General features: G+C 32.2%; 1 protein-coding gene across 3 annotated transcripts in view; it reads left to right on the top strand.

Moving 5' to 3' along the window:
- Positions 1-12,385, top strand: part of LOC128994134 (carboxyl-terminal PDZ ligand of neuronal nitric oxide synthase protein-like) — a 322,594-nt gene extending 310,209 nt beyond the window's left edge. For 2 of the 3 annotated variants that reach the window (XM_054418429.1, XM_054418430.1), the window contains one exon: positions 2,747-5,829. In XM_054418429.1, coding sequence (XP_054274404.1) covers positions 2,747-3,487 — 741 coding nt within the window. In that variant the 3' untranslated portion in view covers positions 3,488-5,829. Of the gene's footprint in view, positions 1-2,746; positions 5,830-9,875 lie in introns of those variants that run through there. The other variant, XM_054418431.1, reaches the window with a different exon arrangement.
- Positions 12,386-21,025: the final 8,640 nt, after the last annotated feature.

Raw genomic sequence — 21,025 nt, 5'->3', positions numbered from 1 at the left:
TTGTTGATAAACTTATGTGAAAAGCCAAGCCGGTACAGTGATTTATTTTATTTACCTGGCTCAAACAGATACGTTCAGACATATTTTATAATATTATGGATAGACGAGCGGTCCTGGGCGGAAATTGTGCATCATAATAGGGTTGAAAACTTATTTTCAATGTGTAATGAATAAATGGATACTTATATACTTTCCAAAGATTATATTTGCTTAAGACAAGGTGAATAAAACTACTATTATAAAATAAATTAAATCCGTTGACTTTAGATCTACACAATAAAAAGGGATTATCTTCCTCTATCAGATTATTATCATCAAAAACGTTTCCTATTATCAGTTTTCATAAACTCTTATGTCTTTACAGCTGACTGCGGTTAAACATTTAACTTAAGGATCAGCTGTTAAATTACATTCATATTTAAGGCCATAAAGAAAGTTTGTCACCATCACTGTGTCTTTTGAAAGTTATCTCTAAAGAAAAGAAAATTAAGTTTTTTGTTACCATTCGTCTCTTCACTAGAAAATAAGCTTTAAAATGACACGTCCGTTGCTGTCTGGTTTTCAAGCCAATAATTGTTTGGAACTGTAACTTTTTTTACAACATTTACTATCTCAATACTTAAAAAAAGGTTTCTTGCACAAAATTGGTTAACTGTATCAAAATATTGTACATATTAGTTAATTATCATAATGCATGGTGCATGTGTACAACAGCTAACTTTGCTTTATGATGCTTTGCTTTGGGCTCCATTCATTGGGATTCACTGATTGGTATACGGGTCATAAAATCAATAAAATTGAAAATATATATCAAATCTCCATTACTGACCTAATAAAATATTAGTCCTCAAAGTTTCCTGTTTTGTTTTAGTTGTGTTCTGTATTAGATTTTATTTTGGTTTATGAAGTAGTCATCTCATTTACATTAATCAGGTTTTTAAAATTGTGTATAAAGAACATTGTTGATTGAGCTTCTCATAGTGTGAAATTGTTAAAATATTTGTTCTCCTCTTTCACATTTGTTCATACTATGGTAGTTCATGGGGAGGTAAAAAATAATTTACAAAAAATTGTCTTTTCAGTTTGGCATGATCAAAAACTAAGTGTATAAAAGAGATGAGGATTTACAGATGTTTATGGATTAACGGAACTAAAATATGTGTTTCAAAACTCGCTTCAACATGTGTATGAAAGTCTGCTTCATGTTAAATCCAAGTTAATCCATTGTTAAATAATAATGTTTTATTAAAACTGAGTTGTTATTACTTTGAAGCCTTTTATCTAACTACATTTGAAATAGAGCTACATAAGTTGTACAATATCTTTTAGTTAGTTTTATACCTTTAATATTGTGTTGATATAATTTTGTGTTTTGTAAGTAACATCCTTTTTGTATTGATTGTTTTAATTGTGTTTCCATTTGTTTACACTGTTGTTTTCTAAAAAAAAGAAGAACATATTGAAAAAATCAAATTTCAAACTACTGTAATTAGTACAATACCATACAAAACTGCTGATTAATCATAAATCCATACTTGATTTTGTATAGAATTTAGTTCTCTAAAAATAATGTTATGTACTAGATATCCTGGTGAGTTTACGCTTAAATATTTAGATTTTTTTAAATTTGCTTTAAAAACTATTAACTTTACTTTTTTGTTAAAATTTTAATATAATTTTCCTTAGAACTACAAGAATATAAGTTAAGATGAATAAAAATAAATGTGTGTCATTGTAGTCAACACTATTTAAAAAACAACTACAAACTAAACAACAATATTCATGTTGTAGTTAAATATGCTGGGAATGTTTTACTGTTAATTTGAATGTGACAGACTAAACCCGAATTCCAATTTTAGCTGTTTGCTTTGTTTGTTTGTTGAGTTGATTGCAAAGCTGTATTGTTCACAGGTCTTGCGAGAGGATTCCAACCCTTCCAACAATAATAACAATAACAATATCAATGACAATATCAACTCTTTAATTGATTTCTTCTCTGAATAACCCAAGTAGTGTGCTTTCAGCATGATTTTAAGATTTGAAGAATTTAAATAAGCTAAATTCATAATTTGTTGAATTGAAATATCCTAGTTATTGAAGAGACTGTTCAAGATATACTTTTACAAGTACTAAGCTGCAAAATCAAATCATCATCATGTACCTTTGATTTTGGTTGAAAATTTAATTTGTTGTGAGGACGAATTTGATCAGTGCCAAAATAAGTTTGTAGTTGCTGAAACAAATATCCACTTTCATCAGATAGGATTAAAACCATGCTGTCTAATAACAAACGTGTTTGTAATTAATTATTGGGAATAAAAATGTTCTCTATATAGAAAATCAGTTGTACTGTCAAGTGACCCTTTTTTAAGCGTCTACAGTTTTAACAACCTTAACAAACCTTAAGAGTCTAGTCATGGCTGTGTGCCAGCTACATCACGTGTCAACTATCAATATATAGCGTAATTTTTTACAATTATTTTTAATCCCAGGGGTGAAGAAGATCTTTTTTAACAACTTAATATTCTGCTTGGGCGATACCCTGGTCACTTGACTGAAAGACAGCACCAATAAATGACATAAATAAAAATCATAACCCTTTATGAAATAAAATCAAATACTTCTTCAATCAATCAATCCTTTTCTTCTATCAATATCTTGTTACATACTTTTTTTCCTGTTATTTTGACCTTATAAATCTTGAACAGTCTCACAGCTGAATGTCTAAGCTAAGTTTGTGATACAGTCTCAGATGGGCATGATGTGCGAGCCTCAAACTCCGTCCCTCGGATCCGTCTACCTCCAGGACTACCCGGATATAGAGACCATCCGCCAACTGACCAATCAGGGACTTCTGGATAACCGGAACATCAACCAATCCTACCTGCAGGGTGTTCCCGGATCTCCCAGACAACAGAGGAGTATGATGCCGAACGTCTTCAACTTCGGTCTGGCTGATCAACAGTTCCAGAACCAACTCTTGCAGCGGTTGCAAAACATCACGCCTCAATATCGAAACCAGTACTACCCGGTCGGAGGAATGTATCAGCAGAACACGCAGCAAACTTCACCGCAGCAGTTTAATTTCCGGGTGTCCCAAGCTTCTTCCTACGCTAGTTCGCCAGTGCTTGCACACAAGAAGCAAGAGAGCGAGGAAGGTTCACAATTCATCCGTCCGTTGTCTCAAGGAGGATTGACGACAACTGAGACGGAAGGAAGAACGAGAGTTTTGGTCGGAGCAGACGACGATGTTGACGTGCCGAGACTTGACCCGCCTCCGTCGGGGGCAAAACGGAAAGACGGGAAACGTGATCAACTCTCCGCTGCATTCAACACCCTCAGGGTTTCTGACGAGGAAGAACTTCGAAGGCCAGGTTTTCAAAACGGACCTTTCATTACGAGGTCGACTAGTGAGAAAATTCCTAACCGAAGTGAACTAATGTCACAAGTACAAAGAACTGCTTGGGCCCGACACACTACAAAGTGATCGTTCATTACTGCTTAGGACGGACTATATCAAATTTGTAGCTTCCCTCGGGTGAAGTTTTGTATCAGGCTCTTAAAATATTACTTTTACAGGAATTAACAGTGATCTTCGGGACTTATTTACACTGACTTCACTTAACGTCCTGAATGGTAATGTTTTAATTGCTTTGGATTTTATTTAGTGTTGTTATCTCCAATGTTACGGAGTTGTATAAATGTAATATAGTGCACATTTTCTTTGTTGACAGTTTACCAAGTTACTTAATATAGAAATATCAATCTCAGGCTAGAGTCAGTAACAAGATTACCAGTTTTTGTGACAAAATAATACGCCAGAGACATATATCATAGCATTTGTTTACGTGATGGTAACTTTTCTTACTGAAACAATTTTAAAGTTCTTCCCTACACCCTAAAATTCCTATTATGGATAGTTCTTTGTTTGTGTTTTTTACCGATATTTGCTTTTATACCTATTTATCTATACCACTTAAGTATTTCCAATGTTTTTTTTTACAAACACACTTCCAGTCATGTGAATTTTAATAGCAGTATTATTATCGAGTTGGATTTTGTATTTTGACAATGTCCAAAGTATGTTTTAGTAAACAATGCAACTTAAATTATAAATTTGACCTCTTGTCAAGGTGTTTCAATTTCAACAGTTTGGATTAATTTTGTTGTTGAGTATTTTTAAGCAATCCCCTAAGTGATCCTTCACCCGCTGAACTGATCTTAGTTTTTAGATTTGTAGAAGACGTTTTGTATGAGATTAGGTAAGGCCTAAGGCAGTTGATACTTAAGCTGTACCAAGTAACTGTATTTAAAAATCTGCTCATTATGTTTCTTGTCCTCCCTACTTTTGACAAGTAACCTATAACTTGTTTTGTCTTTCTCACATGGAATAGACACTAGGCTATACCTAACTGAGATGGAAAATGTTCTCCATAAAAAATTTTTTAATTGTAGTGATAAAATTTAATTTAGTATTTTGACTTGCCAAACATTATTTTAAAATTGTTTAGCTATAACTAAATTGAATAAGACTCCATATACAAAAACATCTACCGATTATACAGTATGTATTGAGTAAGATAATAATGTTCCTGAATTTAGTTGCAATCTTTCCACATTAATCACATGTTTTGTGTCAATATCATATCTGGATTATAACTTCAGATGAAATGGATAATGATAATATACTTGATGTTTTGAACTTCACTTGTCTAAAAATTATCTTGTTATTTAATTTTCTTTATGCTAACTACAACTGAAATAAAGGAACACTGTACTAAGTGTCTAAAGTACATGGTAATAGCCTTTTTAGATTTAGTTTTCTTTTAAGAAAAGAAAAGTTTAAAGATTATGTTTGTAAATTAGACCAAACCACTTCAGACGAGTCCTCGATATATTTTTAAACGGATCAAATAGTTGACGTAGAAGTAGACATTTAATCCACATGGATCAGTTGTAGCCACTCAAAAAAAAAAAACATAATTCAGTTGAATTAAATATATATAATTTTTTTTACTGGCTAAAACTGTACAATGGAAATATCCAATTTGACTTGGTGCACCTACTGAGTATATTCAAAGTTAAAACTATTTTATATAAGGCATTTACTGCTGTACACAATTTAAATTTTGGAAGTGGATTTTTTAAATTTTTTAAATATCAACGTAGGCTAAGTTGCAAGTAATATAGTTGTGAAATCATCAGCAAATTTTGATATGATATATCATCTAAAAATATTGTAATTCCTCAAGACTTAATCAAATCACTCAGTATTCAATTTGTGCCAAAGTAGAAGATTTGATATGTAAATGAAGTTACAGTGTCTTTAAATGAATCTTGAAATTTGAGCTGCATAGTGTAGAAAACAATAATTATAATTATAATCCCATACTCGAGCTACAGTAAAAGTATTTTAAATTCTATTCGCTTGGTAATGATTATTAAGGTCAAATAAATATTCTCAAGTTCCACCTAGTGACAATTAAAAGAATATTTGAGTTAAGTTACCATTTACTTATAACAATTAGTTTTTTTTTTTAAGTTCAACCATTGTTTTCAATCATGGGGACATTTTCCTTAGACATAAGTTTATTTCCATGACTGCAATAAATGTATTTTTATAATAACAAGGTGTTCTTTATTTCGGTCCTGTGGCGCTTGCTTTGTCTATTTTTACTATTTACTCGGGTGCCAGGTTTTGGGTAACTCGACTCAGACCATTGTTCTTAACAATCCTAATAATTCTTGAATCCAACCTATTTTTGTATCACATACCTTAACGCCTAATACATCACTCAAGTAGTTCTGATATTAGCAACTGGCATAACACTCATGCTTATACCATTTTGTTAACAGAATTAGATAGCTTTAAGACATTTTTAAAGACTATTTGAAAAGTTAAGTACCTACTGTGTTTCAAATCTACCTCATATTTTTGTTACAATATTAAATTTTCAAGTTTACGCATGGTAAGTTTTAAATAAAACACTAATCACGTTTAAGGATTTCAATTCAATCTTATTCAAGCTGTTATTAGTCTATAGCCTTTTAAAGCATGTAATAATGAAAGCATTTGCAGTCTTCGGATATAAAAAATAAATATACAGTATAACGCCTTAGAAACTTACTAAAATTATTTTTAGGCCAATGCTATGATAGTTTAACTTGAACTTTAAAAATGCATGTACAGTATTCTACAGCAATTCAAAAGAAAGTCTTAACCCTTAACCCAATCTCTAACTATTTTTTGAAAAGCATTATTTAATGTCAAATGTTCTGATGTATGATTATGTATCCATCCAATTTTTTCTTAACTTATTAATATAATTGTATATACACACTGGTTATATAGAAGGTGTATACATGCTAGGTACCGGTATCTAGTCAATGGTAATATGACTGGCAAAATTATTTACAGGGTGAAAAATGCTTATGTATATAAAAAAAGTTATGGTTTTACTAACATAGAGTATTTCTAAATGTCTTGATCATAACCAAATGTGAGCTTACTAAACACAGCAATGTAGCTTCTCACAAATTCACCAGCTTCTCACTCGCTAGCTTCTCACTAACTCACAGGTGGAAGACGGCCTTGCTTGGTTGAGAAGTTTCTTGGGTGAGATAAGCGGTGGCTTCACTTCTTGGGCACGGTGAGCATTTTGTTTATAGTGTGTGTGTTTTGTATAGAAACATTGTATTACATGCAGATAGCAGTGTTTGAATTCTTTTTGTGTATTCGTGACCTTCGTTTTACAGTTAATACAGTGAATTTGACTGAGTTAGTTTATGTGTTTGCACAGAGAAGCAAGGTAGATGTCTCTTATGAATAAACTGTGCACTTTCTGATCTGTTATGCCGGAAATATACTTAGCAAGGAAGAGCTCCAACGGTGAGCACTGTGTGGAAATTTCTATCGCACAGGGCAGAGGGTCTTCCTCAACTATGAGTGTTTTAGTACATAGGTGAGGGGGGGGGGGGTTGACTTTGTCCTAGACACAAGTGACTAGTGCTAGACACCACTTAAGTGTCATTAAGTGTTTCCTCTGTACCTTACTTCTCTGTGGTGTGTGTGAAAAACTAAAAAAAATTATGTTTTGTCTTTCAAGTTGTTTATATAGGATGTTCAACCGTTTTTTTTTTTTCTGGCTATCATATGAATTTAACACTCTGAACCATACAAAGTAAATCTATACTGGTATACTTTTAGTCAATTTTCCTATAGGGAGGAAGCTATTACAGAGTTCTCGTGGTAAGACCAAGACCCGATAGTGATTTCCTTTTTGGTTCTGATGTTCTCTAGGCCAAAAATACAATCTGTTTAAATTTATGTCGATATGTTTCAGTTAGGACTATAGCTTGAATAAAAATCGTCGGATTTTGATTAAATTTAGTAAAAAAACCTAAACAATAAACCAACATTTATTCAAACCAGTTCGCAAACCGCCATTTTTTTACTATGGAAAAAGGGTTTCATGAGGGGCTTTAAGGGGAAAATGGATTTTCCAATTATGTTCCCTAAAATATAGGCCTTTCGAAACTATATTGTAGAGTTTAAAAAATCAATGATTTCATAATTTGAAGCGTTTCTGTACTCCTAATGGTTATGGAATTTAAAAAATCTTTATGTAAATTTAACATTCCCATGTTATTTTTATAAATAAATTAACTTAGAAAGATATCCATAAACTGTTGTAGTATACTTGTTTATTGATAAATTTTGATCAAAACTGGCAATTTTTAAAATTTAATACTAAGTTTGGCTACATTTCTATGAACATCCCACTTTATTACCTACTCTGTAATAAACCGGTAAACCTCTATGTACTCATTAAAATTCATATTTTAAGGAAATGTTTGAGTAAAATCCAATCAAATGGAAACACGCTTGATCTGCGGATTCGGTATTGTGGGGTATTTTTCTTTTGGCGCCTCTACATCAAATGCGCAATCAAAACTACTGCGTAGTTAATGGTGCTTGCTCCAAACAGAAAATAATTGCCCAACATCAACTAACTGAAAAGTAAAGCAGCCAAATGAGCACTGGATAATGAGCAATCGGCGTTTTGCCAGAACGCACACGTTGACAAATGCACCGATAATTGCAACACTCCTAATCCAACTGCAAATTCTGTTTTGCTCGCTTTCGTGTTTGTATTCAGTTTTCAGTTTGACTGCTGGGTATTTTTAGGAGTAACTCAGTAGTGGCATGTTAGTTTATAAATAAATGAATAATTACTCTGCCCTTATAATATTCACTTCAAGGGTAGAGAATCTTAATAAAAATACCCTTAGTACAACAGTAGGAAATTAAATTTGTTCATCATCATTTGTTCTTTAGGCTGATTAATTTAAATCTGAAGTTGTCATCTTTCCACTGAGTATTTATAAATTATTATTTTTTTTAGTTATCCTAGGCCTATGACTTGAGGCTCTAGCTCAAGATCTTTTTTCACATTACTTCAGGGTAGACCTAGGGGTTGCTGCATGATCACATAGATGAAATCCATTGGTGATTTGGCGAGATTTGAACCCGTGATCTCAGGGAGAGATTTTGGACTGAAGTCCCGCGCTCTACCAAACTTAAAATAGTTAACTATGAAAAACTATTTAGTTAAATTGAAAGGCACAAAAGAAAGTTTAGACATATCAAAAATAGCTAAACAAACAGTAAAAGTAAATTGTATATGAAAGGGCCAGTAATTAATAGCATTAATATTTCGCTTAATAAAACCCAACAATAATCATAAAATGTTTCCTATATCTATGTAGAGCTGTAAAAACTAGTGCATGACAAGTTTTCTTAATGGTCTGAGGATTATATTCAGACTTAAATCTTTCTTTTGTACACTATGTACAAAAGAATACGCAATACATATGAAGCTGTATGTATGTGTATAAGTGTATGTATGTTGTCTTGTGTATTCAAAATATTACATTCTGTAGATTTTACTGTTTTAAATATGTTCAAAGGGGAAGATCTTCTCTCAGCCTCTCTTTACATAATTTTTTATTGACACCACTGACTGTGTATTGTAAAGTAGAAATCCTATCAAAATGAACCAGCTGCAGCCATTAATACTTTGATAAATTATCTGACATATCAGATACAATCGCTTACAGTAATAATTTGCTATTTTAGTTTTAATTGGTTAAAAGGTCATTGTCATTATATAAACAACAGAAATCGTTAATCACCACTCTTTACCAGTGACTCATTTCAACTATGTTCATTTCATAAACTAGCTATGCCCTTTGATTATAAATAGGACCAGACATTCCATACCCATAAAATTCCAGCCCTATTGAGAATCAAAATAAATGCAGTTGAATTTTCCACTGAGAGTTCCTCATGGAAGTCAATTGGTTTTCTAGAATACACAAATTTTTCAACCAAGAAAAATCAAAAGAGCAACCTTTTTTTGACGGTAGCACCTTTTGAATCAAATCAACTACAGTACCACGGTGAAAGATACTGGCAGCATTTTCTGTGAGTGGCTCATTCTGAGGTTCAACAGATTATTTTAATAAAAAATGTTTTAAAGCTGGTCCATACAGATAGGTACCTATACTTCAGTATTCAAAAGTTAATGTTCAAACTCAAAGGATTTCACTGTTTAGCTAAAACCGCACAATTGAAAATGAAAATGCGCTGAGAAAATGTCTTTCTGTTTGCGGATAAAGCTGCGGTTCAGTAGAGGGGGCAGGTTACTTACCTCTAGTGTATTTCAAGTTACCTGCCCAGCAACTCGCTTCGTGTAAACGCGGCTTAAAAGAGTTTTTTTTTCCAACCACTACAAATAGTTTTATTGACAAACCAGGAGCTAATAGTGTATATCTTTGTGGTATATTGCTCTAATAAGGACTTGTTCTTCCAGTTGAGTCCAACTTCCAAAGTGACTCGATGGTTTGAGATGCTCCAGCCACTCTCAAGACCCGAGAGTGGTTTTGTGGACGCCGTAGAGACGGACGGACCTGAGATGTTGGACGTGACGGATGCGGAGGTGACGGAAGCTCTGTTGTCTCGTCTGCCGGGCCGCAAACGTCGGAAACTTCTGGGTCTGAGGATCGGTCGGGTCACCACCTTCTGAGACGAATGTCGGATGAGCCCAAGACTGATCTTTCTGGACAGAAAATTGAAAAAGCGAAAGGGTTTTTCTGTGTTAGGTATTTCCTTATATATTTCCTTATAACTTAAATTTATTAGTTGGGTGAGACCTTAGAGGAACCTAAAATGAGCCAAATATTGGTCCAAAAGTTTTAAAAGTCTTTTAGAGGTTTTCGCTATCAGATATATCCTCGTTATGTGATTCCTTCTAAGATTAATTTAATATTTGAGCTATACCTCTGAGAGATTGGATCAAAGTCTCTTAAGAGTGTGGCAAAATTTGAAAAGTCTATAAACTATCCATATTTAGGATATTCTCATGTATTTCCTTATAAAATATTCCTTATGAAATGTATACACTGACTAGGATAACAACTATATTTGACTAGGGTCATCTAAGTGTAAAGATTGCTCAAAAGCTCTCTAAACTGTATTAAAATGTCATTCACAAAAGAGAAGACCAATCATGATTATTGTTGGTTTTTTATAAATACTAATGTTTGCCTGTATAATGTGATGTCCAAGAAACAGATAAAAAAAAACTAAAAACTGTTAAAGGATATGATAATGAAATAATGTTTTACAAGCCCTTTGGTCAAGAATAACCGTTACAAGTTCTGTGGATCAGCTGTCATAATCTAGTTAAATACTCTTTTTATTACAAAACCCTATTCAATAGGTTTCAACCAGCGATTAGTAGCAATGTTATAGTCTGTATGGTGGAACTTGTCTTCTGACCCCTTGGCATTGGCCAATGGTTTAAAGCCCGGGCCAGTCCCAGTTAGACAGAGGGTCAAAAGACAGGTTCCACCATACAGACTATAATATCCACATTGTTGGCATTGCGCAACACAGTCTCGCTGCTAAATATATTGCATTAGCGTGATTTTGTATTGCAAATGAACAACAGAGTTTTCATATTCAATTAACTTATTATGAAAGTAAAACTGCCTGACTACCAAATATAAAGGTAAGCTGAAGTTTGTAGTCTGAGCTCTAAACAGCTGAATTGTGTCCTCTGAGCTTCTACTTAAATTTATTTAAGTAGAAATACAGTAGTACACTTTCAGTATTCAATATTTCTCACATTGAGATTAGTGTATAAGCTAGTTTTTATTCTATGACTTAATCTCTTATTGAATACCTATATGTGAAATTTATGTCACTTATGTTGCATTGTATTTAGCAACTATGTGCTACTGTTTAGCAACATATAAAAAGTTCAGACTATTGTATGCAATGTAAAATAGAGAAGTTTACTCAAAAACGTTTTTCCTCTTCCCATTTTTTAATTGTAGTTTCAGATATGAATTGTTTTTAGCTAAGTTACTTTAATTTCTACTTTCATGTTATTTTTCTATATTCAAACAATTAACTTTCAAATGTAAATTCAAATTTGTGTAAACACAACTTTCTGAAGTATATTGTTTTTACAACCAACCATAACGTATCATCCCTTCAAAAGTTGATAAAATTCCACTCGGTTTTCCAAAAAAAAAAAAACAATTTTTTAAAAGCTAAACTAAAAAGATAATATGTCTGCTCACAAATGTACATAAAATATGTTTTTTTAAATTATTACAGCACTTTGAAATTGTGTTTTATTAGTTGTACTTGTTATTTCAACCAGGTTTTAATAACAGGTTTTAATAACAAAATTTAGGTTTTAATAAACCCTAATTCCCCTAACCCTAATTTAATTAAACCCAAATTCAGGTTTTAATAACAAAAAAAGTACTCACTTATTTCATCTTCCATTGGCTCTCTACAAAAGCTTTTATTTTATAGTATTATTTTATAGTATTAGAAGACTGATGTCGTGTATTACTAGTATCTTTAGACTAGAAGATGTAGTATTATTATGATAAGGATCTTAATTAAAAGTGTTGTAATGAAAATTATCACTTATCCTACATGTTCATTTACTGATATTTTAAGACATTGTATTACAGAAAATGCTTATATACATTCATACATGACAAGTTTTGTAAATACAAACTAAATGGTGCTCAAATGTGTGTCTATAGATATGTTTGCATTTATACACTGTAAGTTACTATTTGCTGCCATTTTACAACCGTTTTCTGTAAAGTGTAAGCACAATAGCCTAAACCCAATATAACTTTGTATTGTGTACAAAGAAAAAGTATTAATATATTTTTAGTTTTTTTTATTATTATTATTTTAAATTAGATTTAGTAGGTATGTTTTTTTATGAAATTTACAAAAGTATCATTTGACAATCTACATTTTGTATTTATGAAGTATTTAAATTATATGTTTTGGAATTAAATATTGATAATTTAATAGTTTTATTGTTTTAATTTTACCTATTATGTGATTAGAATTTATATTTTTATAAAATACATTATTTTCTACTCAACCATACTTTTAATAAATTATCTTGCAGCAGCATAATAACAGTCGGTAACTAATTTAATCATCAAATTTCTTAAGACCTCACTTTGAATTCTTTCAAACTCAACATGTGAAACTAATGAATTAGTACAGTAATTGAAATTTTGTCATACCTTTTTAAACTTTTATCTTTGTGTCACTTTTATTTGACAATTATGTAGTATATTCTTGCTTACAAAAATAGTACAAGTTAATGAGTGCTTAAAGATGGACTTATAATCAAAAATACCGCAATAAGGGACATTTTGGGGGCTTCCAAAAATTATTTAAAAAACCCCCATCAAGTGACACCTCGTTTTGAAGGTAATTAGTCAAAAAAATACATCGGTGAAATCAGAGGTCCCCATCTCAACCCAGTAAAAAAATGGCGGAGGTTTTTAGTTTTCATCAACCTCAGAGACACCACTTAAAAATATACATTAATATCCCCTATCAAAAATCTAAAAAAAATATTTTAGTAAAACCCCAATCTGGCAAATGAAAATTTGCAAGACTGCAGGTTTGATGGCAGGGGTATTTAATTAAAAATTTGTATGAGAAAAACATTTTAAACACCATCTCGATAGGAAAAAAACAGAAAGAATCTAAAGTAGTTGAAGTGACATGGTGCGTGTGGGATCATATACACAAGGGAGTATGTAACAATGAGAGCAGTGGGGGTAATGTCCACTCCAACGCAGGACATCAACCCTAGTGTATAGCAACACAGGAACATAGGAACACACAAGTAAGGTAAGTAGAAGAGTGTTACATTTATAAGGTACTCCTCCTGGTTCTGCGGTACAAACTATGACAGGTATTATAACAATAATTGTATTGGTTCCAAGTTCATTAATCATTAAAACTAGAGGTGAAAGGACATTGTAAGTGTTAAAACTAAACAATAGTATTTTTCATCACTAGGGCGTAAAGTGACTTTTTCGATCATTGCTCAACTTAGTTGAATGTTGGTCCCTAGGGAGAAAAGAGCTTCTTTACACCACAATGCATAGTGTAACGGCTGTTTTTGCTGCAGTATGACACAAAGAACATTTTAACATGCAGATGTATTCATTTTTTTAAATCATTGAGCTCTCAGTAAATGATGTAATAATAGATGGTAGGTAACAAGACTAGGATTTCAATCATTCAAATAAGTTATGGACAAACTTTAAATGGCGAAAATTAAATCTCACGTAATCACATGAGATTTTATTTAATTTTTAAGAAATAAATAAATTATCATCCAAATATACAAACAAATAGTCTATTCAAATAAACGGAATCGGAAATCTGACACATACTTTCTACCACTAGCTTGTCATTAACCCTTATAATAGGTAACTGTAGTATGGGTAAAATAACAAAAATTACATATTGGCATTCGCCTATTGGGTCTGATGATGATTGGAGTGTCCAATCGAAATCGATCACCAATTACCATCTTTTATATGTATTTACCGCCTAGTGAGTGGAGTAAACATGTTATTTGACATATTTTTGTGATTTCACTGATTTCAGCAAAAATATTTCCAGAACCAAACAGTTGAAAGGTTCAATTAATCTATCATACTTTTAAACAGTGATGTTCAAAACTAGTATTTTTAATGATGTTGAAATACAATTAATCAAATTATTATATTCCCAGAAATAATAAGTCCAATCAACAAAATATGTAACAATGTATTTTTATTGGAAAATTACTACACTATAAAACTAATTGAAGGTCAGAATGTAATGGGAACTGTCTGTTTACAAAACAAACTAAACTTGACACAAGTCATTAATTAATTGATTGCCCTTCCCAACATGTGTTTGGGTTTTGTTGCAATACCTATCAACAATAGATTTCAAAAAGCATAATTAATTGTTAGTTCTGCGAATAAGTTAGACTATTTACTGTAATGCTATGCAATATTTTTATTGGAAAAGTATACAGTAATTAAGTGTTAATTAAAAATAATTTTGTTGAAATACAAATACTCAGATGTTGTTCAGTTGACCAATTTGAAATGGCTGTGACTAATTAACTGTACAAGAAGTTATTTTACTCTACCAAAAAGGCGTACAAAATGTTAACCTATATCCTGTAAGCTTAGTGGCCTTACTTAATTTATATCTTGCTATACAATTTTTTCCATGGTGTATTTGTCGTCTTTGAAACATAAATCAAAAATTTGGGGATTAATCTTACCAAAATTGTCATTGAATTGTAAGAAATAGTAGGTATTCAAGCAATTCCCTTACAAAAAATCGTAAAAAATTCCATTGGAGGAGATAGCATGCCAATAATAAGTAATCAACACAAATCTATTAATGCAAAAATAACTCTAAACGAATCGGTTCACTAATCTGAAAACAAAACCAAATGTGACATTATTATTACTATATACAGGCCAATTTGTTCATTTGAAAACTTTCCATATCTTTTATGTACGAAGGTAAGGATTTTAACACTTGTTCGTTCTCATTTCCCCCTAATTTTGTAAAATGCCCCAAAATGACCCAATTCGGGGGATACTAACTGTATCATTGAGCAAATAAGTGCAACGTGTTTTATTATAAAACTAGTTATAATTTTATCATAGGACTGTAAGAGATAGAAAGAAAAATAAACCTAAAATATGTAAAATGTTTGTTCAAAAAGGACCTTTCACATGATATGATATTTTTTATACCTTGCTATTTAAGAATTTTGTGTTTTCAGCTTTCTTTATTCTTCAAGTTTGAGATTTTTTTATTTGAAAATAACACGGAAAATACCCTTACTACAAGTTATCTTAAAGAGTAGCTCAACAAAAAGCTTGGAAAAAAATGTGTGCTGTTCCTTTCAGTAGTTAGGGTTTGGTTTTACGGTACTTAAAGTCCTTTTTTTTATTTAGACCAACCCTGTAAATACGGTTAAAGATAATTAACCTTTTTGCACAAAATGATCGGGGTGTTTAAATTTATGTATCACACAACCCATCTTTACATTTGAAAATTTCTCAAAAAGCACCCCTCCCCCAACAAATTGAGCCATTTTGGGGCATTTTTAAAAATTGAAAATAATTTTATTGAATTAGGCATGTTCAAAGTAGGAGGAAATGAGAACGAACAAGTGTTAAAAGCCTTACCTTTGTACACAACAGATATGGAAAATTTTCAAATGAACGTATTATCAGCGTTGTAAAAAATGTAATTAAAATCGTGTTTTGACATTCCCCTATGTTTTGTTTCGTAACAAGACAAAGAGACGTTGTTTAATCAACACAACACTGCAACAGAACGTCAGGCATGTTGTGTGACGAGCAAATGTACTCTGTGTATTATGGTACTTTCCGTGCTCAACATTTACTTGCTCTGTGTTCTCTATGTTTTGTTTTGTAACAAGACAAAGAGACGTTGTTTAATCAACACAACACTGCAACAGAACGTCAGGCATGTTTGTGTGACGCGCAAATGTACTCTGTGTATTATGGTACTTTCCGTGCTCAACATTTACTTGCTCTGTGTCCTGATGTTTTATTAAATTAGTTTTCTTGTTTAACTTCCACAGTGTAAGCTCTGACAGTTTGATTAAATTAAAATACCTCCGATTGTTACATAGTAGGCCTAAATGTTTTTTTTTTATCTATTTTCACTACAGTTAAGTATAAATCTTAAATATACTCTAACCATATTAATGTTTATTTGTTTTCATACTAACGATTATTTACTGGTTCATGAAAGAAATGCTTGTTATTATTTAAAATTGTACTGGTTGTTTTAGTGGAAATTTGTCCTTTCTTTGATTTCGGATTATGTAAAAACTAAGCTTTCTTACGAATAAATATAAATAAATAAAGTAGTCTGAGCTCTATATTAGTTTTAAAGGTGAGTCTGACCATTATGTTTAAAAATTTGTTGTAGGAATGCAATATTGTTACAATGTATGTAGTGAAAAGCGGTCTTTGCCGACTGGACAGACCTTTAGCGCATGTAAATACAAGTCTACATCATGTAAAACCTTTGTACAATCAAGCACTATTATATTCTACTGCCTGTGCATAAAACATACATAAAAACTACAATATAAATTTTGACTTGGTAGTCAGGACTCGGGAAATAAAAAATACACCAATCACATTTATTTTTTAGAATATTTTCTTTGCCGATGTGTAAATTTACAAACTTACAGTTCAACAAATCATTATTTTCTATCGTAGTCAAATTACAATTTACAAAATAAACTTCGGTTATTTTTTGTTATCTAAACGTATTTATACATACAGGGTGAGTTTTAAATTAGTTCCCCCCCTTTTTTTCTACATTTCTTAAGATATCAACTCCGTACCACGTCAGATCATTGTAGAGTAGTTAGTACTTCATTTTGACTGGGTGTAAATTTTTGACCGCCATCTTGGATCCGCCATATTGGATACAAAGTTTTTTTTTTTCAAATGTAAAGGTAGGGTTGTGACCCATCGTTTGAAACTACATTTTTATGCTGAATACGATGCTGCAATCTGTTTTTTAAAAATCTTGATCCATTTTAAAGTTATGAGAATTTTTGTAACATTATTTTTAGCCCATTTTAACATTGTGCATTTAGAAACCAAGAACATAATCGCAAAATAGTGCTAGATAAAGATAAGTATACACCACATAATATACATAAATCTACTAATCGAAAGGTCGGCGGTTCGATCCTGAGAAAAGTGTGTAGCTTTTTGATGGTTCGAAACTGGACCCAGCAGTCCTTGATCATTGGGCTTAGTAAAATTGTTGTGACTAATAAAACAGCTGATCTTAGTCAGTAAAGCTACACACGGCATCACACTCCATTCTACACTTATTCTTCACTCATATTTGGGTTAAAATGCGCGCTTAGGTGGCTAATGATAATGATAACAAAATATTATACCCCCGCTGCAGGAAACCTGCCGACTAAGCGAATTTCCATTGATTTTCAATTAATCTATTAAATTAACATTTATGTAACGAGTACCTAGGTTAGCTGCTACAGGGAAACTAATAAAGTGTGTTTTTTTATTGAAATATCAATAGCTTAGTAAGAAATAAATAAATCCGCCAAGTTTGATCAAAATATATCCATAAACAAGCCAACTACAACATATTATAATATTCTCCATAAGAATAACAGGGGAGTTTTAAATTAACAATTTTTTGAATTTTCTCCGTAACCAATCACCGTACAGAACCACTTTCATATACTAAATTATTTGTTTTTTAAGCTCAAAAGGTCTGGAGAAAAATTTATAAATTTTGTGTTTTAAGGGTTAAAAATGAGAAATACCCATCATGCTAGTTCGCGAACTCATTCAAGTTTATCGGGCCTTACACCTTCGAACCAAATTTTATCAAAATCGGACAAAAATTACTCAAGTTATCGTGCGGATTGACACATATACATATCTCTATAGATATATATATATATATATATACATATATACAAATTTGAACGAATGGTGTTTTTGGCCTCTGGGGACATCAAAATGAAAAGTAAATCGGTCCGGGGCCTAGGTCTTACCATGAGACCTACGGTAATAGCTACTTCCCTATAGGGAGATTCGCTAATAAACGGAAAATTAGCATTTTTAACATTTTTATGTGTAGAAAACTTGTTCTTTTTATCTCTATTTGTAACCTAAATGTATATTATGGCTTTATCAAAACTTACATCATTGGTCGAGTATGTATTATATATAATCTCCCCCCCCCGCCGTTTAACATTTATGTAACTATATTTTCGTCATATATTCCGTACATCCCCGTGAATGGGCGCACGCACCCCCCTGAGGAGAGATAAGGATTGTGACCACTTATAAGAATTGCCTCCCATTTCCACTAAACTGAGTTTTACACTTTATTACTGCTTAATGCTTACAATTAAAGCCCCTATTTCATGAATGAAAGGCCCATGTTGACAGAGCCAATTAAATGGTCATCCCCCTTCGCTGTATTTGCGTGTTTCGCTCAAATTTTGTTGTTAATTACTTTAATAGTGACCTCAATGTGCGTTATGAGCGATTATGTCTTCTATGGTTATCCATCAAGATACGGCTGTCCGAGAAATAGTTAATTAGTTTAGTACAGTTGTGTCATGGATTAAATGCGAAAAGCAAAAGAGATCGCGAATTTATCGAAAATATATCTATAAATACAGTACCCCAGCCGCAATAAACTTGCTGACTATGCGATTTTCTATTTACCTTTCACTTAAATATTCCCTTAAAATTGTCACATTTTTTTCATTTAAATAAGATTTAATAATAATGAGTACTTAGGTTTGCTGCTACTGGGGAGGGAAAAAGGATCAAGTTAATAGTCCAGTACGAAGTCAGTACATTTTTCAAATTTTCTAAATTTTATTCCAGAGAAAGGTATAGGACGTTTTATTGAATTGTTAATAGCTTAGTATAAAATAATCAAATTTGCAAATTTGACCAAAATATATCCCTAAAAAGGCAGAATTTGACCGTTTATTTATTCTCTATAAGATTATATGGGGATTAAAAATTAAAAGTTTTTTTATATTCTCCCCCACAATTAGGTGTACATCACTTCAACATAATAAGTAAATTTTTGTTTTTAGCTCTACAAAGAAAGTGCAAAATATTATTTCTGGGTCGAAAATTTGATCAAAATATATCCCTAAAAAAGCAGAATTTGACTGTTTATTTATTCTCTATAAGATTATATAAAGATTGAAATTAAAAGTTTTTTTTTATTTTTTCCTCCACAATCAGGAGTATAACATCACTTCAACATAATTATATAGTCATTTGTTGTGTTTAGCTCTACAAAATAGTCTACAAAGAAATTGCAAAATATTATGTTTTAGGGTCAATATTGAAAAACACAAATGTTTACGCTAAACATCCCCACAGATAAATTTAATACAGTAGTAAAATAATACTTTCGTACCAATTTTGTGTTGTTATCAATGGTATAAACCAATGTTTTGTGGGTCCTTCTTACTCGTAAAAGGTAAGTAAAACTGTTTCTAGCCTCACGGTAATAAATGTGTTTATGATTGTCACCGATGCAGTATTAGGTATGTGTAAGCGAGGTTTTTTACTTAACGAGAAAAGGAAGCCATTTGAAAATTGCGAGAACACCAACTACTCAGCAGAGTGTGTTGTTTCATCATTTAGATTAATCTCAGTCACAGGTTGGCGCGGTTGTATTAGACATTAATGTAATAGCTTTGCAGACATGCAACACGACATTGTATCACTTTGTGTGAAGAATGTCCACATTAGACTATTGTCTAATTAAACAAGATGTACAATCATATAGAAAAGTGGCAACGCCGCAAAACCGGCCTACTGGAGCAGCTGTTGCAATGAGTCCTTGGAGGCTAGACGTTCTAACTCATAAAACAATTAAAAGGCTAAAGATAAAATTTCTAATCTCACAGTGCACTAGACATTTAAGTCACTATCACTTTTTTTGCATTTGAAAAACATATTTTGAGATGGTAAATAACTCTTCAGAGGCTGATTGAAATTAACATTTCTCTTATGACGGGCAGACTCAAGATGCCGTTAGCTTCCATGGACTCCCTTGGAAAACAATACAAAACTTTCGAAAATTCCTAAACTCACAGTACCGGTATACTATAAAATATTTATAGATATCCAAATTATAACCACTTTGTTTTTTGAAAAATATATTTGGATTAAAAATTAACTCTCCTGCAACTGTTTGAAACTATCCAAGATGGCCGCTAGCCTCCATCTTGTACAACTATCTCAACTATTGTTAACTATCTTGTAGCGCAGGACTCTGTACAACGTTTATGTTTGTTATTATTATTCCCATTGGGGGAGCGAGCTGGTCTAGTGGTCAGAGCGCGGGACTCCGGTTCCTGGGGTCCCGGCTTCAAATCCCGCCAAATCACCAATGGATTTTATCTAAGTGCTAATGCCGTAACCCCTAGGTCTAGCCTGAAGTAATGTGAAAAACAATTCCGGGCTCGTGCCTAGCGTCCTAGGACAAAAAAAATATTATTCCCATGGCAATAGGCCGGCCGGTGCGACGTTGCCACACACCAACGCCACCGCGGCCTTGTATTAGAGTAGGTTATTGGGGTAGAATGGAATATTTTAAACTATAGAATTATCATAGAATAAACTCCTTGGGCGATGGATCTTTAAGTAGAAAAATGCATCCTCCAATCTAACACAAACTAACATCCAACACAAATTTATCTTTCAGAACCGTATTTAAAATAAATTAAAGAATAAATTGGCTTTAACTTGTCCGGTAAGTCGGTAATTTTTTAGTGCCTGCCTTCAATTATAAAGGTCGCTGGTTCTATTCCAATCTGATAGAGATATTTTCTGGTTCAAACGCCATTCAATCAATTAATGAATGATATCATTTAACAAAAGGTCGAAAATTGAGTAACAAAACCAGGGTTTGGACAGTTTTTTTTTACGAAAAACTGTTGGAATTCCAATGGCATAGAAACACAAACTATAAGAAGGTAAACGAAATTTATTTTTTATAAAGTTTAATTTTTAACTTTCAGAG

The sequence above is a fragment of the Macrosteles quadrilineatus genome, unplaced genomic scaffold (genome assembly GCF_028750875.1).
Source record: "Macrosteles quadrilineatus isolate MER2022 unplaced genomic scaffold, UCM_ALF_1.0 Scaffold_5__1_contigs__length_97177068, whole genome shotgun sequence".
Lineage (NCBI taxonomy): Eukaryota > Metazoa > Arthropoda > Insecta > Hemiptera > Cicadellidae > Macrosteles > Macrosteles quadrilineatus.
Note: the sequence above shows the minus strand (reverse complement) of the source record. Positions and strands in the feature narration are given on the sequence as shown.